Below are 27,033 nucleotides of genomic sequence, written 5' to 3'. Positions count from 1 at the left end.
AACCTATTTGCCAAATTAATGTTTTCTTAGATCTCAAAGTAGGTCCAATTGCCCAAACCCTGGCCTCGCAGCAACCCCAAATGTTCCTCAATACAACAGCAGACTCAGATCTTTAACCAAAAACAATGAATGCAATCCAAATAATTAAAAGATCAAAAGCACTCCAAGCCAGTCTCCCGGGCATATCCCATCAAATTGGAGGTGGACACCAAACTGCTTTGGATGGCAAGGAAGACATCAGGGTTCTAAAAGACTTCTTATGTTTCAATAAAGAGTACTTGCCACCTGACAAAAGCTATCACAAGGGGGCTTGTTCACTACCATATGATAGAAATAAAGCTAAAAGAAAAGAAAATAGAGCTAGAATAAACTATTATTCTGCCCAACGAAATGAATTAATGTCTAAGTGCTTAACGCCTAAACACTTGTAAAAGCATTAGACACTTTGACAAGTATCAGGTGTTTTTTCTGCCAAAACGCTAATGCCAAGAGTGGGAGTGTTTTTAAAACGTCCTGTGTGCATGAGGCCTAAACTCTAAACTGATGACCTGTAAATACTTTTAAAGTGTTACCTATGGACAATTTTAGGTACTGTAATTTGTCACCATTTCAAAGGTGTGCGCAATTTAAATCTCAACATGCTTGGTATCAGGTTACGACTTAGCACTGTCACAGCGCGAAATGTGTCAATGATGCCTTGTTCTGTTGTACCCCTCTATATGATGTTTTTAATGAGAAGTGTTCAATAAAGTTTGAGAAGAGTGTAGTTAATCCATGTGATCCTGATCCTTGACATGTTTGGTATCGATTTACTCGATGTATCATCATATATATTACCAAAAAATGGATATTATATTATGTTTGTCTGAACTGAAATTCATGTGTTAGTAATGGGTGACATAACAAATTGCAACTACCACCATTTTATTCTCCAAGGTCATCATTATTTCAAAGAATGATAATATTTGGTGTTCTAAGTAAATTATCAGCAAAAAATGTTGATTTTACCACTTATGTGAAGAAATTTAAAATTTCCCCGGACAGCAGGTGGCCCAATACAATTCAGCACATTTGTTCTGTGTGAATACGAAAGAAATAGATGTTATTAGGCTATTTCCTGTGCTGGATAAATGTCTTTCATGGATTTAAAGAGAATTTCCATGTTTACTTTAACTTTAAATAGTTTGTTTGTACCAAGATGATCCAAACAAACTAATTCCATCACTAAGTGCTGCAGTGTCTCTAAGTACTGTATGAAGCTTCAGCTACATACAATACACAGTGCTGGGGGATCTGGCTGTGAGACACAAACTTCCTGTCTCACACTCAGAACAATGCAAAGTCAGTCTAAGAGGAACTCAGCCATTTACAGGCAGTTTTGTATTCTGTGAATGAATTCAAAGTTTCCTCTGATTGGCTGAGACAGAGTGGCAGGCTGATGATATCATGCTCTCCAACTCAGCCATTCAGAGGAAGCTTTGTGTTCATTCACAGGAAACAAAGCTGCCTATGAATGGCTGAGTGCAGCTCAGATCGACTCTTCATTTTTTCCGGGTTTGACATGGAAAGTCTCTGTCTCACAGCTGGAACCAGGCTGAAGCTACATGCAGTACATACAGTGCTTAGAGACACTGCAGCACTTAATGAAGGATATGGTTCAATTGGACTAGCTTGGTCAAAACAAACTATTTAAAGTGAAGGAAAACCTGGAAATCGGCTTTAAAACGGAAAACGCTGCATTTGGCCACTAGATGGCACTAAGCATCATAGGAAATTTCTATGGTACTTAGCACTATCTAGTAGCCAAATTCTGTATTTTTCCATTTTCAATTCATGAAAAACATCAGTCCAGCACAGGAAATAATCTCAAAACATTTGTGTGCCCAATTTACACAAAATGATTGTTCACCGCTGGTTGTATTTCTATTGAAATTATTTTTCAAATATATCCCCTTAAATTTTCACTTTTAAAAGTTAAAACGGATGATTGATTCACTGGGCTAAAATATGGGCAGCCCATAGAAGTCTATAAAGTAATTCAGCACAGCTTACAGCCAGAGCCAATGTAATCAAAGCCACTGAGCTGCTAGAAGCTTAAGCAAATGCTCATCTGTTCTGATCTGTATTCTAATTAAGTGTAAGTGTTGGGGGCGGCAGCACTTACAATATTATATTACCTTTTAAATTCCAAAAGTTCTAGTTTTCCAGATAACAAAAAGTAGAAAAACAAGTCAACAACAGAATGTTGCCAGTGAATTACAATACTGTTGAAGTCCATGCGCAAGTATATATTGCTTCCTGAAAAGGAGACAAAGAGGAACCAAGTGCAGCAGATGAATATCTGCAGAAAACTGTACCCACTGAATTAAATTTGAATTTCTCAATGTGATCACTGCACTTGAGATGGAGGACTATTTGAAGATCTTATCATCTGATAACAACCAACCAAATTATGCTGTGTATGGCCAGTTTTACACAGAACTCCATGTGCATTTTAATGCAAATATTCTTATGAGCTCTTAAAATGACTTTAAACTGCATTCTTCCAATTGCACTACTTATTCAGGTCATGTCAACCTGCCAATTCATTACTCTTTCTAATGCTTACAGGCATTGATCCAGTTCTGTACACTTAAAGGAGGATGTCACGGATTTAATCCATGATAGCTTATACATAGAAAAGCACAGGCAGAAACTGCTCCTTTAATATTAGCTAAGCTTGTGACTAGCACCGATAACACAAGCAAACATCTGCCACCTAGTGATTGGTCAGCATGCAAATCTATTCCTTTAAAAAACCTTTTCAGTTTTTTTTAATGCAAAAAATGTATATACAGTAGCAAATACTATTTTTCTTTCTAATTTTAAATTAGCAGTTAGGCCTCATGCATACTGGACATATTAAACGCTGCTCTTAGGGGTGTCTAGCGTTTTTTCTGCCTCTAAATGCAGCTCCATGGTAACCCATGTGCCCACGCACACATTGGCGTTTAGTGAAGTTTAAAGGCAAAAAAAAAATCAAGTTACACTTACGGTAACGTCTTTTCCAGGAGTCTTTCAGGCCAGCACTCTGAGAGAGACCTCGGCTCCTCCCCATCTGAGGAAACACCTCCACCTACAATAAAAAAGCTCCACTCCCCTCAGACCTCAGTTCTCCAAGCATCCTCCGGTCATCTGGGGAGACACAATGCGAGACAACATAATCACAATAAGCCATCTTCACATAAGCAATATCAACACGGGTGGGAAACCGGTGCTGGCCTGAAAGACTCCTGGAAAAGACGTTACCGTAAGTGTAACTTGATTTTTCCCCTACCGTCTTTCAGGCCAGCACTCTGAGAGGATAAGCGAGTACTCACCCCTCGGGCGGGCTAACTGCTTGCAAGACCTTACGACCAAAGTCCTGCTCCTGCACCGAGACCAGGTCCAGTCTGTAATGCTTGGCAAATGTGTCAAAGCTGGACCATGTTGCTGCTCTGCAAATCTGCCCTGGGGAAACCCCTGCTAGCTCTGCTTGGGTAGCCGCCACCGCTCGGGTGGAATGTGCCTTGATACCCTCCGGGACCTCCAGGCCTTCCGCCTGATATGCACCTGCAATCGCAAGCCGCAGCCAGCTGGCCAGCGTCCTTCTAGACGCCTTCTTGCCTCTTCTAGCCCCCTTAAAAAAAACAAAAAGGGATTCGGTGCTTCTGAATTCCCTAGATTTCTCCAGATACTGGAGAACGCACCTTCTCACATCCAGACAATGATACCTCTCCTGATCTACCCCCACCGGGACAGGAAAAAACGAGGGAAGGACAATGTCCTGTTCCCTCTGGAAACACCGAGCCACCTTCGGAATGAAGGACGGGTCTGGTCTGAAAACGATTCTGTCCGTAAAAATACGGAGATAAGGTGGTCTAATCGAGAGAGCCTCCATCTCGCACACCCTCCTAGCCGTGGTAATCGCCACCAGAAAAGCCGTTTTAATGGTGAGCTCCCTTATCGGGCAGGACTCCAGGGGCTCGAACGGAGCCCCAGTCATCCCCTCGAGCACCTTGGCCAAATCCCACACTGGAAACGGTCTGGACCTCGGAGGCCTCTGCCTCACCAGGGCTTTGAAAAACCTACTCACCAATGCCTCCCTGGCCAGGGGCGTCTCTAGGAACACACTGAGGGCCGAGACCTGGCCCTTGAGCGTGCTGACAGACAATCCCTTGTCCGCTCCCGCCTGCAGGAATTCCAACACGGAAACCAAACTATGGGTTGCCACGGCCGTCCGGTCACACCAGGCTGAAAAGCAACCCCAGACCCTACCATAAATGGCCTGGGTCTCCTCCTTCCTACTGGCCAGTAATGTCGCCACTACCTTAGGCGAGAACCCCTTCTCTAAGAGGAGCTGTTGCTCAGAAACCAGGCTGTTAACCGTAATCTTCCCACGCTGTGGCAAAGAACCGGCCCCTGTGTTAACAAATCCTCTCTTGGTGGCAGCTCCCAGGGTGGACGAGAGGCCAAACATCTTAGGGTCGCAAACCACGCCCGCCGCGGCCAGAAGGGAGCTATCAGGATTAACGAGGTCCCCTCCGTCCTGAATTTTCTCAGGACCAGGGGGAGCAAAGGAACCGGGGGAAAGGCGTAACAAAGCCGGTAGTCCCACCTCTGACCTAATGCGTCCACCGCTCTGGACCCGTCCCAGCGGGATAGAGAGAAGAAATTTGGGACCTTGTTGTTCCTCCCGGAGGCAAAAAGGTCTACCTCCGGGGATCCCCACCTCCGCACAATCTCCTGAAAGACATTGGGGTTCAAGGCCCATTCCGACTCCCTGAGCCGAGTCCTGCTCAGGAAGTCTGCCTTCTGGTTCAGCTCCCCTTTTAAGTGTATCGCAGACAGGGACGCCAAGTGCACCTCCGCCCAGGACAACAGTGTCGCCGTTAAGGCCCCGAGGGCTTTGCTCCTCGTCCCTCCCTGCCTGTTTATATAAGCCACTGCCGTGGCATTGTCCGTTAGGACACGCACGTGCTGGCCCGTGACCCCCACCTGGAAGGAGTGCAGAGCCTCCCACACTGCCCTCAATTCCTTCCAATTCGAGGATTGGGCCCTCTGCCCCAAGGACCATTCCCCCTGAGTCACCAAATTCCCCAGGTGGGCTCCCCAGCCCCTGGCGCTGGCATCCGTAGTGACCTCCGTGGATATCGGAAAGCACCACAACAGCCCCTGTGTTATGCTGGACGACCTCCTCCACCACCATAGAGACCTCTTCACACTGGGGGGAACCAGGACCCTGCGTTCTAGGGAGTGACCCCTCCTGTCCCAAACCCTCAGGATCCACAACTGGAGGGGACGCATATGCAGACCTGCCCACTGAACTGCCGGAATGGACGCGGTCAGTAATCCAAGAACCGACATGGCCTGCCGTATGGATATCGACCCGCTCCCCTGTAGTAATCTGACCCCGGCTTCCAACTTGGTGATCTTTTCCAAAGTCAGGCTGGTCTTCTGGTCTACCGAATCTAGAGCGTAGCCCAAGTAAATCACTCTCTGAGAAGGTACCAGGCAGGACTTCTCCAGATTCAAAATCCACCCCAAGCTTTCTAGATGGCCTCTCACTATAACCAGGTCTTGCCGTAAGTGAGCCTCTGAGTCTGCGAAAAGCAGCAAATCGTCCAGGTAGGCTACCACTGAAATCCCCCTCAAGCGAATAGAAATCAGTGCCTCCGCCAGAACCTTGGTGAATACTCTTGGCGAGGAGGAAAGGCCGAATGGAAGAGCCCTGAACTGCCAATGTCGAATTCCTTCCTCCCCCCCCACTGCCAACCTGAGGAACCTCTGAGAGGCTTCCGCCACGGGCACGTGTAGATAGGCGTCTTTTAAGTCTATGGACGCCATGAATGCCCCTGGTGGTATTAGGGACCTGATTGTAAAAATGGAGTCCATGCGGAACCTCCGGTAACGTACTGACCTGTTTAGGGGTTTCAGGTTCAAAATCAGTCTGAACGCCCCCGACGGCTTTTGAACCACAAACACATGGGAATAAACTCCCTTCCCTCGTTCCTCTACCGGAACCCGGGAGATGGCCCCCTGGGACTCTAGGATCTCCAAAGCGCCCACCAGAGCCGCGTCCTTTGCCGGATCCCTTGGACGGGTCGTCACCAGAAAAGTCTCGGGTGGCGGCCTTAGAAATTCCAACTGGTAACCCCTTCGGATGACATCCAAAATGAAGGGGCTGGTGACCACGGCTTCCCACTGTGGGAGGAATGCCGCCAATCTTCCCCCCACAGGAGGAACCAAGTCATCTTGGTTTTTGGGGCTGCTCAGGAGGGCGAAAAATCGCACCCCCTCTTCCCCTACCTCTCTGTCCAGCAGACCTGCCCTGACCAGGCGGTCGCAGGTTCAGCCTTTTTGCCGGGCGGGCCTTCCGTGACCCCCCCTCCTGTAATTTCCTTTTGAGAGGGAAGGACTTCTTCCTATCAGCTGTCCGGTCCAACAATTCCTCCAATCCCGGGCCGAACAAACAGTCCCCTGTGAGGGGGATGCCGCACAACCTAACTTTTGAAGTGATGTCCCCCTGCCACGTTTTAAGCCACAGCGCCCTTCTGGCTGAATTGGTCAGGGCTGCAGACCTGGCCCCTAACCTCACCGACTCTGCGGAAGCGTCCGCAATATACCCAACTCCTTGCAAAAGGGTCTCAAAAGAGGTCAAGATCTTCTCCTTGGGAGAGTCTGCCACAATATGGGCCTGCAATTGCGTGAGCCAGTACTCTAAATTTCTGGCTACCACTGTCGTAGCCATGGCCGGCTTCAGGTTGTACAGTGTCGAGTCCCAGGCCTTCCTAAGGAGAGACTCCGCCCTTCTGTCCAATAAGTCTGGTAAGACCCCCATGTCCTCAAACGCCAGGTCAGTTCTCCTGGTCGTTTGGGAAAAGGCGGCGTCTAGTCTAGGGCTCTTGTTCCAGACCGCCTCTGGGTCTTCTGAAAACGGAAATCTCCTTCTCAGCGCCTTAGAGAAGAACGGCTTCCTTTCCGGGTCCTGCCATTCCTTCTTAATGGTGTCCACCAAAATGTCATGCACAGGAAATATCCTGTGCTGGTGCTCCTCTAACCCTTGATACATTTGGTCGTGGAGAGACAAGGCCTTAACCTCCTCCTTAATGTCTAAGGTTTCGTATATAGCCCCCAGGAGCTCATCTACCTCCTCTAGAGTCAATTTGTACCGGGAGGGGCCCCTCCCTTCCTCCGAGGGACCCTCCCCCGCCGATTCCTCCTCAGACTGGGAGTCCCCTACTGGTTCCTCCCCGGTCACAAAGGGTTCCCGACGACTCACCGTAGCTACCTGGGGGGGGGGAAGTGTAGGCAATGGGAGGGCAAACCTCTCCATGAGGGATTTGAAAGAGTCGAAGGTGGTAGCCAACTCCTTCACTGACCTGGCTAGGTCCCCCTGTTCCGGCTTCTCCTCCCTCACCAACCCCTGTATACATGGGCCACAAAGAACCTTACGCCAAGATTCTTTCAAGACTTCCTTACAGGAAGGGCATCTCCGCTTGGGCTCCTGGTGCCTAAGCTTAGCTCGGACCTTGCCCTGAAAGACACAAAAGAAAGGGGGGGAGGAGGGAAGCCTAATCAGTCCAACACTAAACACCCCCCCCCCTGCTCCTTCCTGACAGAGCAAAAAAGGGCCTGCAATCCGCACACCCCTTGCTCCATCTCCCACTGCTAGGGGCCAACAGGTAGGGGAGGCCTCCACTGAGGCACCTTACCTGTGACTGGCTGGTGCTGGCATCTCCTGGTCCCGGTGCCTCCGACATTCCGTACCGGAGGGTGGTCGCCTGGCGCTGGTCTGTCCCCCAGACCGCTGAGCACCGCACCGCCTTTTGAATTTCGCGCCGCCGTGGTGTGAGGGCCGCGACCGGAAGCGGAAGTCGCAGCCCTGGGCGAAGCCCCGCCCCTTCCGCCGGAAATCGCCGTCTCCCGACGTCCGGCCCGGCAAAGTCCTCCGACCGCCAGCATGGGAAGGAGCGGAACTCCCCCCGATCCTCCCCAGACCTCACCACGGCACACCCCGACGCCCCCCCTCGCCGGAGAGGGTCGGGGGGCGAAGAGCAGGCAAGTGCTTCGTCCCGTCCCCCGGGATGCACTCCCACTGCCCGCAGCCTGCCCAAGGAGGATGTGCAGCCGGACACTCCGGCCTTCACTCCCGGCTGCGTCGGGCCTCTCAGCCGGCTATCCGGCCCTCGGCTCCCCTACCGTCTGCCCTGCGCCTCCTCGTGTCTCCCCACCGGAGGAAACACCTGAACTGAGGTCTGAGGGGAGTGGAGCTTTTTTATTGTAGGTGGAGGTGTTTCCTCAGATGGGGAGGAGCCGAGGTCTCTCTCAGAGTGCTGGCCTGAAAGACGGTAGGGGAAAAATACTGCCAGTACATCCAGTAGCAAAGGTGTTTTGGCAGAAAAAATGCTTGAGGAGTGGAAACACATCTAAGCACACATTAACTCTAGGTGTGTTTAGCACTTGAGTGTTAGAGTGTCTTTAAACGTTTTTTTTTTTTAATATAAACAAAATATGTTATATTTACCTACTCCGTGCAATAGAATTGAAAAAGAACAGCCCCGATCCTCCTCTTCTCAGGTCCCCCGGCGGCATTCCTGGCTCCTCTTTTCAGTGTGTCACAATAGAAAGCCACTTCCTATTGTGGCACACCTGTGTCTATAGACACAAACAGCATGGCTTGGCTCCGCTGCCATGTCACAGAATTTGAATGACAACAGCGGGAGCCAATGCCTCTTGCTGCTATCGATCTGCTCTGTGAGGAGGGCGAGAGCAGAGAGAGTCGAAGCTCTCGGGCACAGTGCTGGATCGAGATTGTGTTCAGGTAAGAATGGGGGAAGGGAACCTGCAGCACACAAGGGTATTAACCGTAATGCAGAGAATGCACTAAAGTCAAATCCTTAAGCCTTTACAGCCACTTTAATTTCAATGGCCAGAATAAATGATTATTCTGAATGAATTAACGCCCAACAACTAAACACACCAAAACGCCACTGCCAGCCGGAAAAGTGTCTAGGACAGGGGTAGGCAACCTGCGGCTCTCCAGCTGTTGTAGGACTACAAGTTCCATCATGCCTCTGCAAGTCATAGCTGTAACTGTCAGTTTTCTAATGTTGCAATGCCTCATGGGAAATGTAGTTCCACAACAGCTAGAGAGCCGCAGGTTGCCTACCCCTGGTCTAGGAGATATGGCCAAAGCATCCAGTGTGCATGAGGCCTTAAAAAAAATAAAATAACTTGAGCATGTCCTTGAGGTCTACATATATTTAAATCAGGGGGGTTTTGATTTAAATCACTAGTAAAAAGGCTCAATTTAAATAATAATTTTTAAAGAGCAACTGTAATCTCTGTCCCGCAGCGGCTCCTCTTCTGACCCGCTGTTGACTCACCGACAGTCCCATTCACTTTAATAGGATGGCTGGTGATGCGGCAGTGACGCAACATGGTGAGGGACGAGGCAGCAGCAGGTGAGTGGATGCCCACTAACATGCACTGCCATGATAGATCTAAAATGGCAGGTGCTCTTTAAATGTAAGGAATCAGACTCATTCTTGCTGGTAGTTAGAATCTTTAATATCTGCAAACCAAATGAAGGTTTCCTTTTTAGAATAATAAGCCGTCAGGTTAGTAAAAGAGCAATATCAGAACCGATTTTAGGTTAATAGGTTCATCACACATAGCTGGAGAACTACTCAAATTCTTTTATTTCATGTTTTTTTCTCAATGTGAAATTGTGTGAATGCATCAATGTTATCTCAGCTTGGATTCACTGAATGAGTTTACCAAAAAAATTTTACTATTGCAGAATAAACAGCTTCATTCAACAAAACTAAGCTCCATTTCATGCTGAATAAACTAAATGAATAATGTATCTTAAATAGGAAACTATCTTTAGATAGATTTTTACTCCAAAAAGCATTACATTTAAATAAATTTGCTAAAAATGAAAAAAAAAAATCTTTTTTAAATTTAAAAAAATATGATTCAAATTAATTTTTTTTTTTTTTTTTAACAAATCATCGATTTGTATCCACCCTGATTTAAATATATTGTTTATGAGCCACTGTCTAGTAACTGCCCTGAATCACACCATTAAAATTTCCATGATTGCCACACTCCTCATTCCATAGTGTATGAGGATACAAACTCACCAGCTGCTGTTGCATCACTGTATATACTTTGTTCTCATACAACCCCTTTGGGACTCTCATTTACATAAGGCTACAGTGATAATCACCTATTTATACAAAGCAGTTTTTCTTTTCGCACAGAAAACTGTGAGGCTGCACCAAGCATTATAGTGGGTAGTTTGAAACTACTGATCCCTCGCTTAAACAATACTAGTGCTATAAAGTCTTGCTGCATGGGGGACACTTCGATAATACTCCTGCCTCTCCTACAGCCAATAACAAAAACTTTAAAACTAGCAAAATGCAATTAATGTTCTGCACAGGTTTGATGACTTGCAACATTTAGGAATTATACCTTTCCCAAACTGTTCAGGACTATGTAGGACCCTGCATCAGATTCCATTCTACTTGTTACAAAGTACAGAACTATTTAAAAGGAGAGGAAAGATAACTACTGGTTGAATGAAGAATTTTGATCAAAGATTTAAAAAAAAAAAAAAAGTGTTAAACTTGATTCCATTTAAAATCACAATATCCAGACTACAGGGCAACATTTAAAAGATGAATTTATGTGAAAGCTATACAATATCAGCATAGCTCTTTCTAGTAGCACACTGCATGCAAAAAAACAACACATGGGAGCCTTGAACACCTCTGGAACACTATCAGGGGAATTCATAAAGGGTGTAGTAGACACCCTTTAGAATTCCATTGGGGCGCAGCACCCAAAGTGTCAGCGTTTGTGCCCAATTCATGTACCGGTCACAAATACAATACATTTTTCTGTGTCTGCACTGGGGAAGGAGTGTCCACACTGGACATTTCTTTACTCCCTCTCGGCCACTGCAACTGTCACACTGACAGACGCTTGACCAGAAGCGTTTTCTACTAGGGGTGGAAGGAGCCTCATTGGGAGCTGGGAGCCCCATATTTGATTGACAGCACATGAGAGTGGGCAGATCTATAGCCACTATAGTGGTTTTAAAAACTGCCCACTGCTGTGCACTGTCGCTAAAAAGTGAAGCAGTGTTGATGGGGAACTAGTCTTGCAGTTTACCCATCAGGCTCCACCAACCCAGTGACAAGTCATTTCTCAAATATGGGCACAACCATATGGGTAATGACATCAGCTGTATCCAGGGGCGGACTGACAACTCATGGGGCCCCCGGGCAATAGGGGATCATGGGGCCCCTGTGTCCTTGCCCAAACACAAAAAAGCCTATGAAAAAGGTACCAGGGGCATCTCATGGGGCCCCCTACTGACCCCGGGCCCTCGGGCAGTGCCCGAATTTCCAAATAGTCAGTCCGCCCCTGGCTGTATCCCAAGCCCTTTTGCTTACATTTAGTTTTTGGCCGAGGAATCTTCCAGGTGACAGCTAAATGGGGTAGGATATAGAGCCCTGTGTGGGAAACGGTCATGGATATGACGGCTTACTAGCACGGAACGTCCCGCTCAGAGTCCTGGCATACATCTCTTCGCAAGATCAGAGTTGGTCTTCATTGCCGTCAGTTTCCTACATGGAGAACTGGTGGTAATTGGTGGTGGTAGCAAGAACTACCTGAATTTCCACAAGTTGGTAATGTTACCGGAATTACAAATCCTTTCGTGAAACAGGCACAGGTAGCTCTTAAGGGAACTATCTCCAGAAAAATATTGTTAGGGCAGTTTTGAATCCCCCTGTATGCTCACTGCATATGTTCTGTGCATGTTTATCTGTCTATCCTCATTAGGTAATGGAAGAAAACCATGGCACACAGAGGAAAATCTGCTCTCATTCCAAATGGAGAGCTTGTGTGTACACATGGCTGGAGCCAGTGGTGTAACAATAGCCACGTGGCTACTATGAGGTCAGGCAGCAGAAATGGTTCCCTATTTGAGAGGTTGCCTGGTGTCTCCATTTCAGAAGAGCTGATGTTAGATGCGTAGGGTTATCCTTTCGGATCATGCTATTGGTTGGCACAGATATTCTTTGCAACCCCCCTATCTCGGTGTCGATTTATGAACCTAAGGAACTAACCCCATTCATTTAACCATTTTCCCAAATAGTTACATTTAATGTGATATTAAAGGCAATTTTTTTAAAAATAACAAAAACATACTCACCTGCTCTGTGCAGTGGTTTTGCACAAAGCATCCCCAATCTTCCTCTTCTCGGGTCCTCCGCCGGCCCTCCTGTTCCCACCTCCTACTGAGTGCCCCCAGAGCAAGCAGCTTGCTATGGGAGCATCTAAGCAGGATTGCTCAACAGCAGCTACTCTGCGTGTCCATTAACACAAAGAGCTGTAGCTCAGCCACGTCCAGCCCCCTCTCTCTCCTCATTGGCTTGCTGGCTGTGACTGACAGCAGCAGGAGCCAATGGCGGGATCGAGACAGGGTTCAGGTAAGTATTAGAGGGGCTGGGGGAGGCTGCTGCACACATGCATAGAATACATGAAGGCAAAAAAAACCTTGAGCCTTTACAACCACTTTAAAGCATGCCTCTGGTGATAAGAGATGGCAGTTTCATTCCGTTAGCTTTCAACCAAACTTTCAAGCCTTCAAATGGCAAGTATCATAGCTGGTCACTTGTGCAGCATCCTGGCTGATAACTGCAGATCTAAACAAAGGCTAAAGTTGGATGTATACACATTATTTTCATTCCTCCATCCATGCTATACAGTGCATAAGCAGGAACCTCTCACTGTGGCTATCTTATTTTGATAATTGAAACAGCCACTTGCCAGAATGCCCGAATAGCGACTACATCTGCCTGGATGGAACTGCTGTCCAGCTGACAATTTTCTGCCTGGCTCCTCCTTAAAGATGGCTCTGTCCTCCTCTGTGAATCAAAGTTTAGTACTGCTTTCAAACCTTCTGTACATACTCTGATATTAAAATGGAACTTAGTCAGAAAATTAAGTCTGCTGGACCACTTCACGCTGGCCCCTTGTGCAGGTATAGCTATGTAAAGCATTAAAAATAACTGCGTATTCTGTTTAAAATCCATTAATACACTGTCTCACCCTGCTCTGCACATGCTCAGTTGCTCTCTATTTTTCGGCACTGTGCCAAAAATTTAGAGGCCGATCTGCTAACAGCCGAAAGATTTACTGCTGCTTAGGGACTCTGGGCTTCAGCAAAATGGCAGCCTCCAGCAAGAGGAAACAGGAACAATGCTGGAGGCAGTTTACAGCACACACTAATTTTGGTACCATAATTATTTATGTGGAATGTATGTTAAAGAACATTAATTTTTAATTCCACATTTAGCTGCATTTAAAGTGTTAATGCATTCCAATTCCAAGAATAAATTAATGCTCTGGCCAATGGAATCCATTAACACTCAAATGCTTGATGCACCTCAAGGGGTTTGCAATATGCAGCATTAGGCGCATTTTGAGTTCTGGTGTTCAGAGGAGCAAAGCACCCCTTATGCAGGTGACAAGGTGCATAATGCCTTTAACCATTTCAGTCCCCAGCCTATTCTGACATTTCTCTCCTTCATGTAAAAATCAGCATTTTTTGTTCGATAATTACTCAGAACATTCAAACATTATATATTTTTTAAGCAGGGGCTTTAGAGAATAAAATGGTGGGTGTTGCAATTTTTTATGTCACACAGTAATTGTGCAGCAGTTTTTCAAATGTAACTTTTTAAAAAAAAAAAAATACACTTGTATTGATAAATAGCAGCACTGAGAGAGCAGAAGCCAGTAGCACTGAAAGTTATAAACTGTAGGTGCTGGGGATAAGAATGTCAACAAATAGTTTACTGGGGAATGTTTAGCTATAGCTAAAAGAAGAATTTAAAAAAAAAAAAAAATCTATTCTACAGCTTGAGGCTAGGTTCACATCTGTGTGGGTAGTGCCACTGCGGATCCGCACAAAAATCTGTGCAGCCGCACCACCCGCACAGAAGAATGCGGACCTGCGGGCGGGTGCCATTAGTTCTAATGGCATGCCGCCCACACTGGAAATCGCAACCGCACTGGGAACTGAGGTTCCCGTGCGGGCTACGATTTCCAAAGAAGTGCAGGGACTTCTTCCCTGCGTGTTCCGGGGCACGTGAGTCCATTTAAATGAATGTGCTCTCGTGCCTGTGCAAAACACGGCCTGCACGACCGCATATATGTGAACCAGGGCTTAGGCTCCATGCACATTAGCGTTTTTTTAAGCTCATAGGAGCTATTATGAGCATTTTTTTTTCTGCACCTAGAAGCTAATAGTGTTATCCTATGTGTTCATGCACACTATTCTATGCTAAAATCATTTTTTTCAAGCTTCAGCGTTTAGAAAAAAAAATATGTTTTAGTAGAGTTTTTGGGAGCCTTTTTCTAGCAGAAAAAAACAGCTGAACGCTACTAAAATGCTCCTAATAGCTTTTTTCAAGCTTTTTTTTCCCCTTCATGTACTGTAAAAACGCCAGTGCTTCTAAACACTCTTATCAGTGTTTTTCATCCAACATTTTTTTGAGCTTATAAAAACCGCTAATGTGCATGGAACCTAAGTAAGGTAACTTACCTGTAATGAAGTATGCCCCGTGTTGTACAGGCAGCTGGATCCTTTATAAATATTCTGTGTAGGCATGACCCATCCTTTTCCTGCTGCTGAACTTTCGGCACTGCAGGAGTTACTAGCGTAACAAGCTCCATGAGATCCACCTACTCCTCCATTGGGAAAAGTTGTTTCATAGTGTACTTTGTAACAATCACTGAAAGGGGGAGAGAACCCTGTGACTCATGCAACTCTTCCCCATTCAGATATCTTGTAACATGCAATGTACTTTATAAAACAACTTTTTGCAATGAAGGATAAAGGGGCGGATCCCTGTCAGGAGCTTGTTTACTGCAGCATCAGAAGACTAAGCTATTAACCCCAACAAATCAATTTTTTTCTACAATGTTGCTTTTCTCTCGCCATGGGGATGATGACATAAACTGGCAACACTGCCTCCTGTGATGGCTAATCTAAAGGACCAGAGATCTGCAGCGTGTCTGCACACCAGATCTGTCTTCAAGATGGTGGCGCTAGGAGAAGAGTAAAGCAAGGGTAGCGTTGCCTGCAACAACACAGCTCTGGACTTCATGTAAGTATGTTTTTCTTTATTTTCATGTAGGGCCAATTATATGGATTTTATATTTTATTTATTTATTTAAGGTACTTATATGATAGGTGGTGTTCATCTTTAAAAGATGACAAAATAAGAGGAAGAAATTAAAAGAATGGAAGAACAGAACAAGTGAATGGAATGAAAAAGTTAACACATTTTAAATTAAGGTTTATACACACTTTAGATACAACTGTGGCCTGTAAGCAGGGGACATGTCTAAACTCCCTTCTGGGAAGGAAGAGCAGTCCACTGTTGTGTTGTGGAGCAGATATTTGTACCAGCCATGATGCACCTATCAAAAAAGGAATTGAACACTCTTTCTGTACTGAATCAATCCCAGTATGGAAAGGGAATGCCAAACAACATAGTGCAGGCACTGTGGAGGGGAGCCTCTACAGAAGTTACTGCAGAAAGTGTGGGGGAAGCTTTGACAGAAGCTAGGGTAGACATTAAAAGAAAGTATGGAGAGTGTTTAGTGTTGTGGATCACTGCTGAGGGAACAATTTATGGTGGGGAAGTGGGCAATGACGGTGAAACACTGTTGTGGTTTGGGCAATACTGAGTGAGCAGTCTATGTCCTGGGAAACTGTCAGTGTTGTAGTACAAAATGCCTCTCACACGGTAAGATCTGAGAGAAGGCCATTGGATTTTCTGCTACATCCTGTGAGCAGCTGGTTGTCCTGAGAATTATCATGTGGAGTAGCAACTGTTCAGGACTCCTCAATGCACTAAGCACTTACTGAAAACAAGTGGCAAAATCCCCATTGAAAAAAGGAAGTAACATTGTTTTTAACACATACAGTATATATATGTGTGTGCGTGAATCAGAAACAATATATTCAGAGGCATCTTACCTGAAGTAGATTGTTGATTGGTAGGTACAAAAGATAAACTGTGATTTTGAACCTGACCAGCCTGAGCCTTTCTAGGTTCTGCAGAAGGAGCAAGGGATGCACTGTGTCTGTGCAAATCATTAGGATGTAGCGTAGAAGCAGTAGCTGTCTGTAGTCTCTGTGCATTGCCAGTCACCTGATTGGCTGATTGAAGGCTATGGGCAGCTATAACTTGTCCATACTGACTGCTGGCAGACATTGAAGAGTATTGTGCACCATGATATAATGGATTCGAAACAACAGGAGCAGAGTAATGACTGGAATGACCTGGTAATCCCTGAGGAGGACAAGATGAAGTGGCAGAGTATGCATAATTGAAGTTACCAGCAAATTCAGGATATGAATGGACAGGAGCTACAGGAGGAACTGCACCCTGGCCTGGTCCATGTGATGCAGAAATATGATCACCTGAAGAAACTCCATGAAATGATTGATGCGAGCCTTGATTTGCATTTAAATGATTGGTATGTACAGGTGGAGCCACTGTGTTTTGTGGGGGCAGTGCTGCATAGTTGGCATAGTAATAATCCGGCCCATATTGGCTGCTTGTATAAGAAGGAGTAACTTTACTCGGCACTTGTGAGTAGAACGCTGGAGAGGCATTGGTAGTTGATGGATAGCTTCTGTATCCATATGACGGCTGTGGCTGAGAAGGGCCTAAAATCAAACAGATATCTGTCAATTAGTGATTTTACAAAACTATCACACAGTAAGGCCCCATGCACAAAGGCCGCCTGCATTAAACACAAGATAAGTTATCTGATGAGTAGAAAAAATCTTTTATGCCTCCCAGATCAAATTGTAATTCTGTGTTTAGATGTTCCTGGGTCTAGTTGCGTTTACCTGCATAATATGAGGCTAATCGACCCGGGTCATTGTGTAAACCCAGCTAGACATTGCTGAAAGTCTGAGTGTGTTTTCAGCCATAGCAAACAATTTACATGCTTTCAGGTGCGTTTAGAAATTGGCTCCAAACACACCTGGAACCTGTATTTTAAATTCCTGTATGTAGCCCACTGCCAATCCCATACAGAGAATAAAAGGTATGAGCACAAAATCATGCACATATTTTGTGAAACCCTATTAAAAAAAAACAAAAAAACAAATAGCTGAAAATGGAACATGGGTGAACAAAGGAAAAGACCGACTGATAGGTCATTTATGTCAAAATGCTGTGACCCTCAGTGCATGCATTCTGGAATGACTAGTAAAGCAAGCATTTTTCAAGATGAATTGCAGTAAATAAGCATAAATGCTTCCATCTCATAGAACCAATTTCCTTTCATAGGCACCATCTTACTTTAAAAACCCACTAATCAATACAAAATCCATTTGGAACACAGGATGCATATTGAATAACATTGGCCTTAGGCAATTTATAAACAATGATAACAGTTTGTAAAAATATTTACCTGCAAACAGTTCAGTGAATTCAGTAGTCACAATGGGGTTGATTTACTAAAAGTGGAGAGTGCAGCTGTGCATGGTAGCCAATCAGCTTCTGACTTCAGTTTGTTCAGTTAAGTGTTGACCAAAAAATAAATAAATTAGGAAGCTGATTGGTTTCTATGCAGAGCTACACCAGATTTTGCACTCTCCCATTTTAGTAAATCAATCCCCAAGATTCAAGTAAGAATACACGTGCCTCTTGTATTCAGACAACATTCACTTATCCTGAAGTTCAGGCTTAAGCTCTGAAAAGGAGAGTTTGAAGCGGACTGGCTTCCATGCACAGCTGCTTCCGATTCTGTCTGCTCCAATCTTAGTAAATTTCCATTAACTTGCCGCAATACATGTATTCTTATGTGCTTATTGTGTTGAGTTAGCCAGCCGATTTAAAAACACCTCAATGCACCGAAATTAGGACACCTTGCATCTTCTTCTCCACAGATCTGCTGCTCAGATTTACCGCTCAGCTTCACCTTTACCTTCGTCTACACAAATTTACTGGTCAGCTGTATCTTCTTCAATACAAATTAATTAGTCCTGCTACTGACTGCACAGACAAGATGATTACTTTACTGAAATCTAATCACAACAGCACACATACAACATGTTGTATACAGGCAAGGCAAGGCAATGCTTTGAACCTTGCACCTGCCAGCTCTTCTCATTGTGGCTGCTGTAAAGCACTTGCTCCACACTCCAGCTTTGAAAATGGCATGGTGCCTTGGGTGGACCAATAGTGGGTTTGGAAGTGGTGGGGTCACACAGACGTGTGCAAGAAGAGTGAATAGGAGCATTGGCATTCACCTATCCAGTGCTTTGAAACTGTGTGTACAAAATGCAGCACATATTTTAAGTCCTGGGTGGGTATCCCCCTGAGTGCAACTCACCTGGGCCAACGCTTACCTACCTACCTACCCTTGCCATCGATCTTCACTGGGTGGGCCTATCTGTAGTCACACAGCCTTTATTCCAAAAGTGTCTCTGCCAGGTCCCCTTCAGCGTGTGCATGCTCAGTTTTTGCCTATGAGGACAGTTTGTACCGTGAAGGACTGCTGAAGGCCACCATGAATGTGACTCTGCAAAGGAATGGATAGGGACACTGTGGGGTTTATTTACTAAACCTGGTTGACTCAGAATCTTGTCCACTTCTGCATAAAAACCAATCAGCTTCCAGGTTTTATTGCTGAAGCTTAACTGAACATGCTGAGGTTAGAAGCTGATTGGCTACCATGCACAGGTGCCCAAGATTCTGAGTCAACCAGGTTTAGTAAATAAACCCCTGTCAGTCTTGGGGCTGGTGGGAGTGTTAAATGTTCTAGCAGATTTGAATACAATAACAAATTGAAGCCAAACTCCAGCTAACAGTTTTTTTTTTTCCTTTTGGGATAAAGGTTTTACATGAATAAATAAAAGATGATCATTTTAATAAACCCTGTCAGTGGTAAATGGAAGGTCTAATCCATGTAAGCTGATACATTCTGCGGGAGAGTTTGTGCTGTGAAAAGCAGAGCTGCTGGCTGAATTACCAGATAAAAGAAAGCTTAAACAAAAAATCTAAGAATTGGTAAGCTGCAACATATTAAATGTTTGCTTTTGGGTTTAATACTGCTTTAAGAAGCTACTACAAACGTAAAAAAAAAAAACTTCATAGAAATGCATGTTGCAGGTGTATAACTTCCTCTCTTCCAACCTCTCTGCCATTACCCTCTCCCCCTTGGGTCAACATGATAGCTGGGAGTTGCTGTGTAAACCACAACAGCTGTAGAAGCTGCTGCTTTCAAAAAGAAACGGACTTTCTGACACAAACTGCATTGTATCTATTTTGTTGCATTTATGTGCAGATCAAAGGGATGAGTGTCCTCCTGCATATGATATCAGTTATAGAAGCCTTTTATGATTATTTTATAGGTGTTCCTTTTTAACTCTTGGTTTGCCCTAATCAGTCCCTAATTGACTGCTTCCTCCTATTCTCCCTTCAACTATTATTTTCCTGCTTATTTTTTATTTCTGACTTTCTTGATAATTTTTTTAAAATAAAATAATAACATAATAAACATGTTATACTTATCTCATCTGTGCAATGGTTTTGCACAGAGCAGCCCTGACCCTCTTCTTCTTGGGGTCTGCGCTCCTGGCTTCTCCTATTTGACGAGAGCCCCACTCCCACATCACAGGATTCGATTGACAGCAGTGGGAGTCATTGGCTCCTGCAGCTATCAATCTGCCCAGTGAGGAGAGAGAAAACCTCTGCTCTCATGCACAACGCTGGAATGGGGGGGGGGGGGGGGGTATTCTACACCGCAGAAGGTTTTTTTACCTTAAAGTGGTTGTATACCTCAGGCATGAAATATGAACAAAACATATTATCCCGCTACAGTGTGCACCTGTCTCAATTAAAAGCACCAAGTGTCATTTCTGTCTGCTGCTTTGTTCCTCTGCTATCAGCATGAATTACGTTTTGCATTTTTAATCTGACCAGCAACAAATTGGCCAAAAAAATGCAAAACGTGTCAAAAAAGCATAAAAAATGCTTGTGCAATAATGCAAAACACACCGCAAAAAGCACTGCAGAAACAGACAGAATGCAAACTGCATAAGTGTGAACCAGGCCTTAGTGTAATTTCTGTCTACTGCTTTTGTTCCTTCTGACAGGTTTTCCTGATACCACAAGAAAAAAGGTGACAGGGGAGGGACCTCCAGCAGATTGACAGCCTTAGCTCTGTTCCTGCATGCGGTGTGAAAGGGGTGTGTCTTTTCCCTCCAATCAGCTCTCAGAGCTGTCCTCACTGAGCTTTGCAGTATAATTTCATCTCTTAACTCTACTTCTGCTTTTATTCAAGTATGTACTCTCAAGTCAAAAAAGTACCTTATGTTGCTTTCAGCCTCCTCCAAACCGCCAAATACCTTTTTTTCCTCCCACTGCTGTGATCAACCTTCCTGTTAGAAGATGGCTACATGGTCCTGCTGTATGTAGGAATGTAGTCACCCTCTCTTGCTTGCTCCTAAAATGGATTATGGAATGGGTAGTGTGCATAGAGCAGTGTACAGGACCCCAACTAGGGTGCACTACTCGTTACAAACAAACAAAAAAAGTGGGGGGAGAGGTGCAGGAGCTAACGGTGGACATTACAAGGAAGCAAAGAAAACAGATTACAGGACTATTAATTAATAGATGTGTATGGATTATTTTTAGAGAATAAAGATATGGTTTAGTGTTAAGTCCCTCCAGTCTGATTTAATGTTTTATCCCTCAGCCCCATTCACAAGATGAAGCATCCCTCATGAACTCTCAGTGGGCCTGTCCACACATGAGAATCATGTCACTTCTTGTGTGAAGCTAGAAAAATAAATGTACTTCTTTGACGCAAAAATTGAGCGTTTTGCTTCCATAAACTTTAATGAGGGTGCATGAAAAACACTTTGTTCACACTAGCCCACGTGATAAATGCAGCGTTTTACTATAGGTGCAGCTGTCAGTGTGAGGTCTGACATTTCAGCCCACTGCACGGTTTACTTCATCACACATTATTTGCATTTTTACACACTGCTCATCACGCTAGTCTTGTGTATAAAGTGTCCTTACAGTCACTGCGGACAAAAGATGTGCTGATGTGTGTTTTTCAGGGGGTCCCATTTAGTTCTTGTTCACGTACGTATACACCCATGTAAGGGCTGTGCTTTGCCCACATGGAACGCACATGTGATCCACGCGTCCATCTGCAGGCAGTCCCATTCATGCCAACTGGGATGCAGCAGCTGCACAGACACAGGCACTGCTCCCAATCTGCTTTACATCCCGTGCAGGCAAAACACGGCCCCCACATGCGTGAATGCTTAGATTACAACTTTGCCCATAAAAACGTGAAGAAATGCAAAATCACATATATATATAAGTGATTTTGCGCACCCCTGCCGCCCTGTACCAATATTTCTGCTATAGGGTGGCGGGAAAGCTGTTAAAGAGGAATTTTATCCATAATAACTTGATTAAAAATAATGTTTTTTAGCAAAGAACATAACTTCCACATTAATTATGCTACCAAACTTAGCGTGTGCTGTAAATTGCCTCCAGAATTGTTCTTGTTTCTTCTTGCTGGAGACTGCCATTTAGCTGAAGCCCAGAGCCTCTGAGCAGCAGTAAATCCTCAGGCTGTCAGCAGTGCCTAAAAATACAGAGCAATTGAGCATGTGCAGAGCAGGGTTTGAAAGTGTATTACTGGATTTTAAATATATACACTTATTTTAACCACTTGATGACTGGGCTACAGCCGAATGACTGCTACAGCGCGGTTGTCTAGCTCTGGGAGGGTGTCATATGACATCCTCCAGAACCACACCTACCACGCGCCCCCTGGGGCACGCACACGGCATGCTCTGTGATTGCTGTATCTGTTGGACACAGCTGACCACATGACATGGTAAAGGGCCAATCACAGCGCCCTTTTACCACATGATCAGCTGTGTCCAATGACACAGCTGATCACAATGTAAATACAGTTGCTAGTTATTGGCTGTACTTTCCTCATGCTGTCACAGCATGAGGAAAGAGGAAAGCTGGTAATCGGTAAATGTATTAATAAAATCAGAGGCAGTCCAGTGCAGCCCCCAGCCCCAACAGTGTCCATCAGTGCCATTCCAACAGTGCCCACCACAGCGGCCTCGTCAGTGCCCACCAATGCGGCCTTGTCAGTGCCCACAAGTGCTTATCAGTGCCACCTCGCCAATACTCATCAGTGCAGCCTCATCAGAGCACATCGGTGAAGGAGAAAAATTACCTGTTTTCAAAATTTTTGGTCTTTTTTTATTTGTTTAGCAAAAAATAAAAAACTCAGTTGTGATTAAATACCACCAAAAAAAGCTCTCTATGTCTAAAAAAAAATATAAAAATTGAATGTGTACAGTGTTGCATGACTGCGCAATATTCATTCAATGAAAGCTGAAAATTGGCCTGGGCTGAAAGTGCCCAGTAGGCAAGTGGTTATTATTTACATAGCTATACCTGTAAAAGGGACCAGCCTGAAGTGATCTAGCAGGACATAATTTTTTTACTAAAGTTCCACTTTAAAATGTTAGTTCACTTTTACAGAAAAAATGTAAAGATGAACAATGCACACCCTTGCCACATCCCCCCTCCACAGTCTCCACTGTACTTATCCCTGGGGTTGCTGAATTGTCAGCATCCATGCAATGGGACCAGCAATCTGGGCATTTGAAATCTCCACTCTACTCCCTCTTCTCTGTGTAGTGCTTCCAGGACAGATGAGACCGGTTCACTGTGATAGCATTGGCCAATTGGAGTTGGTCTCATCCAGGTCCTGGGTTTAGTACCATTTTAAGCTTAGTTAGGAACAGGCTGGACTTCCACTTTCAGTATGCCGTGTGAACGAGGCCTTAAAGTGATATTAACCTCTTGGTGCTGGTGCCTCCTGGCCATTTAAGGACTTTTTGTCACCAGGAGGCGGGGCAGGCTTTAGGGTCACGTGACTGCCATGATTGGAGGTCACACGTTTAGAAAGTTCCTGACCGCAAGTAGTGATTGGGACCTTTCCGTGAGGCACTGGTAAATGTGCCGGGAGCACGCAGGGCGTTCGCTCTTGACACATCTTTTGTTTACATTGGGTACACAAATATGCGGCCTCCTGGGACCAAGGCCCAGCTGCCAAGAGGCCGCATATTTGTGTATGCTCTGCGCCAAGTAATTAAAGACAAGTTTTTTTTTTTAAATAACAAACATGTCATACTTATCTGCTCTGTGGAATGCTTTTGCACAGAGCAGTCCCTGATCCATCTCTTCTCGGGTCGCCCGCTGGTGCTCCTGTCTAGTGCCCCCATAGCAAGCTGCATGCTATGGGGGCTCCTGATCAGCTACTCTGCATGTCCATTCCCACACAGAGCCGTGGCTCAGCCCACCCCCCCCTCCTCCTCCTCATTGGCTGCCTGGCTCCAGCTGTTGTCTCAGCCAATGAAGGGGAAGAGTCCCTGCAGAGCCAAGGCCCTCACGCACATCGCTGGATCAAGACAGGGCTCAGGTAAGTATTAGGGGGGCTGCTGCATACAACAGGTTTTTCACTTTCATGCATAGAATGTATGAAGGTAAAAAATATAAACCTTGAGCCTTTACAACCACTTTAAAAGTCTCTAAACACAAAAAGTGTGACTCCACTCCTGTACTACAAGCTGTGAGTACGAACATACAAAAAAAGCCTCTAAAAATCCTGGCTAGGCTCACACTGACCTTGCTGACCCTCTGAAAAGCGATCTCTATTCAGAGGGCAGGTGACAGGTGGACAGGAGATGGAAACATAGAGGAGTGATGGCAGAAAAAAGACCAAGTGGTCCATCAAGTCTGCACTATTATTTTTTGTTTATGGGACTTCCTCCCTGTTTTAACGCAGAAAATCCCACCACCGCGCATTGCAGCGCACTCTGTTCACCTGAATGGGTCGTGTTCAGTGGTGACACAGTATCATTTTTGCCATCCCTATCTGGACTCTCTCCATCCTTCCATACATCTGTATATACAAAATAGAGGAGTTACCACTCAGGTGAACAATCCGCATCGTAATGGAATGAGGAAGAAAGGTTAGCTGCACTCCGGAGGATTGATGAAATGGAACAGATCATTTACTGATCCATCAAATACAAAGAGCATCAGGACATATACAAATCCGTTAACGCGTTTCGCACCATCGCATGCTTATTCATAACTAAAAAAAGTTTTGTTACACATGATCACGTGCTTGTTCACAACAAAAAACTGTTTTTTGCTATGAATAAGCACGTGTTGGTGTGAAACGCGTTAACGGCTTTGTATATGTCCTGGTGCTCTTTGTATCCGATGGATCAATAAATGATCTGTTCCATTTCATCAATCCTCCGATGTGGGGCTAACCCTCCTTCCATCTGTATATACCATAGTATTGGAGTACATGGGAGAATGCTGAGCTCCTTCTGCAGTGCACCCTCTCTACCCCCCTCCCCCCCATAGTTGTCCCCAGCTCTATGTAGGTGATGGGGGAAGGCTCGGCTCTATAGGAGGACATATCCCAATGTCCCGGGGTCAGGGCAGATGCCAGCTTCTCCTATGACGGAATTACAGTGCCCAGCCATACTCACTCACCATTCTGCTGTGCGGCGGGGGGACCTGTGGCGGACATGTTGTCAGCTCTGTGGGAAATTCACACCGACGTTACGTCACCGATACGTGCTGTCCCGGGGCCCACAGACCCTCACGTCACCACCGCAACCACCGGCTTGTGGGAGGAGCCAATGGCCACCTCTCGAAGATCCGGAACGTCATGTGACCTACACGCAGCCTGCCACTTGCGGAAAAGACGTGTTGTGATATGACAGTGCGGCACCTAGAGGACGGAGGAAACATGTCTTCCCAGAATGAGAGCCGGTGATTGCCTCACAGCAAGGCAGCAAAGTGGATTTTACAGAACGGACATGCGGGCAGTCATGAGTGTTTATACCAAAGCGTGATAGCACAACTCAACTCGGATATAGTACTTAGTTGGTGTATGGTGCCGAATATACAAATCATTAGTGATAGCAGCAGGAGTATCCCGTGTAGGGGATGTAGCTCAGTGGTAGAGCGCATGCTTTGCATGTATGAGGCCCCGGGTTCAATCCCCGGCATCTCCACAATTTCTTTTTTCTTCCTCCTGATTTTTTATTGAACAGGAATTTGAATTCATTTTTATGCACACATTGTCTTTACTATTGTTTCTTTATTACTGTATCACAAGCCCATAAGGATTATTTAGAGCACAGTTTGGAGATATCAACTACATTTTTGGTGAATGACTGAAGTACAATTACAAGTATGTAAATTGACAGCGCTATATAAGTACCTGAAATAAATAAATAAATAACAATAACTCTCTTTTTTAACTGCTGATGTTTGAGGCCTCGTTCACACCATGGTTCAGAGATTGTGAATTTTTCTGCATGCATTCTGCAAGGTCACAAAGAAATCAATTGTTCTGTATGTGTCCTGTTCACACTACAACACTGACGTAGCATCCTCCCAGTTTAGCTAGGGGGAGCTAGACTCATACGGTTAGACAGGGGCTGAGTAGCAGGTCAGCTGTAATAGCCAGAGAGGGGTCAAATTGTGGTCAGGACTGAGAGGCCCTGTAGGCCAGCAACCCCGGGAATTTCCCCCTGCTCTAGGGCTTTTGGAGGAAGGCTCTAGAGTAGGGATGTCAAACTGGTGGCCCTCCAGCTAATGCGAAACTACAAGTCCCATCATGCCCCTGCCTTTGGGAGTCATGCTTGTAACTGTCAATCTTGCAATGCCTCATGGGACTTGTAGTTTGACAACAGCTGGGGGGCCACCAGTTTGATACACGTGCTCTAGAGGCAGTGGGTGGATCTGAGGAGTGGATGGCTGCACTCCTGAGGGATCTTAGCCAATCCCCAACAAGAGGATGGCAAGGGACTGGACACTCTTAAAAGTGTTGGAGCCTCCTCAGTAGCAGAGGAGTTGGAGGGAGAGTTTGGTTGGAAGATGTGAGGCTGAGAGCAGGAGGCCCAGTGGGATGGAGCTTACCTGCAGTCCTGGAGCTGGAAAGGAGGAAAACTCTGAGCTTACCGGCCCCCCCGAGAGAGGGCCACCTGTATGGCAGGGAAGGAGCTGCCCAGCTGATAGGCCTGGTAGCAGCCACCAACCCATAGGCGGAACAGGAGAGGATCTAAGTGAGTACACCTACACCCCCTGAGCAGATAGGGGAAGGAGCACTCTGGTGGAAAACCAGATTAGCCCTCTACTAATGACTGTTTACCTCTTCAAATGACAGGAACTGGATCCCCACTTCAGGGATCCCTCCAGATTGCTGGGTGAAGAGGAGATGTTCATCTTGGGTCTGGGGTGGTACATTAAGCCTGACTAACTCTCTAACAAAGGCAGCGCTGCAGAGAAGGCTTGTAAATAGTTCCAGAAAGTTGTCCTCAGTTTGTCAGTATCCTTGGACATCATGTACACCCCTAACTCTATTCCAGTTCAAATTCCCCAAATAAAACAACAAACCAAAACTCAAGGACTGATTTCTGACTCTGATTGCAAGGCTGTGCAAGACTATAGGGGGACCCAAATCTTCTAGCGACTCCTAAGGGGGTACTGCTACACTGGTATCACGTGCATCAGAATCAGGAATCTGCAATGTGTATAAACCTCATTGAAACACGCATGAAAACAGATGTAAACTGATGGCTCTGCAAGTAAAATCTGTGCGTCAGTTTCCAGCAGTTTTTTGTGTGAACGAGGCCTGAATGTTACAGTGGTTATAACCCCATACATATACCCTGTGAAGTGACTAACCTCAGGTGATACACAGAGATGAAACAAATCCTCCTACATAAGTTGTACCTGTTTATCTGCAGTATCCTCATCTCTACATCCTTTCAAAGTGCAGAATTATAAACCTTGTCTGAAAGTGCAGGGCAAA

The 27,033-nt window shown here is 45.4% G+C and overlaps 2 protein-coding genes and 1 non-coding gene across 5 annotated transcripts in view; 1 reads left to right on the top strand and 2 right to left on the bottom strand.

Moving 5' to 3' along the window:
* Window positions 1–24,865, bottom strand: part of SEC24B (SEC24 homolog B, COPII component) — a 104,104-nt gene extending 79,239 nt beyond the window's left edge. For 2 of the 3 annotated variants that reach the window (XM_089668498.1, XM_089668499.1), the window contains exons 1-2: window positions 24,702–24,865; window positions 16,094–16,789 (exon numbers count right to left, since the gene is read on the bottom strand). In XM_089668498.1, the coding sequence (XP_089524624.1) occupies window positions 16,094–16,789; window positions 24,702–24,738 (733 nt within the window). In that variant the 5' untranslated portion in view covers window positions 24,739–24,865. The remainder of the gene's footprint in view (window positions 1–16,093; window positions 16,790–24,701) is intronic. The other variant, XM_089668500.1, reaches the window with a different exon arrangement.
* Window positions 6,246–7,648, bottom strand: LOC149469892 (uncharacterized). Its single transcript, XM_089668501.1, has one exon. It carries the CDS (start codon window positions 7,352–7,354, stop codon window positions 6,269–6,271), a length of 1,086 nt encoding a protein of 361 aa, XP_089524627.1. The 5' UTR covers window positions 7,355–7,648; the 3' UTR covers window positions 6,246–6,268.
* Window positions 24,866–25,156: 291 nt separating the features above from the next.
* TRNAA-UGC (transfer RNA alanine (anticodon UGC)) lies at window positions 25,157–25,228 on the top strand. Its single transcript has one exon. It is a non-coding gene; the product is annotated as a tRNA-Ala (tRNA).
* Window positions 25,229–27,033: the final 1,805 nt, after the last annotated feature.

The sequence above is a fragment of the Staurois parvus genome, unplaced genomic scaffold (genome assembly GCF_062004578.1).
Source record: "Staurois parvus isolate SC_StPar_1 unplaced genomic scaffold, SC_StPar_1.0 ptg000058l, whole genome shotgun sequence".
Taxonomy (NCBI): Eukaryota; Metazoa; Chordata; class Amphibia; order Anura; family Ranidae; genus Staurois; species Staurois parvus.
This window is presented reverse-complemented; position numbering and strand designations above follow the sequence as displayed.

Excerpts from the sequence above, each read along its gene's own strand:
- LOC149469892 (XM_089668501.1), bottom strand. The coding sequence starts at position 7,354 with ATGGAGAGGTTTGCCCTCCCATTGCCTACACTTCCCCCCCCCCAGGTA.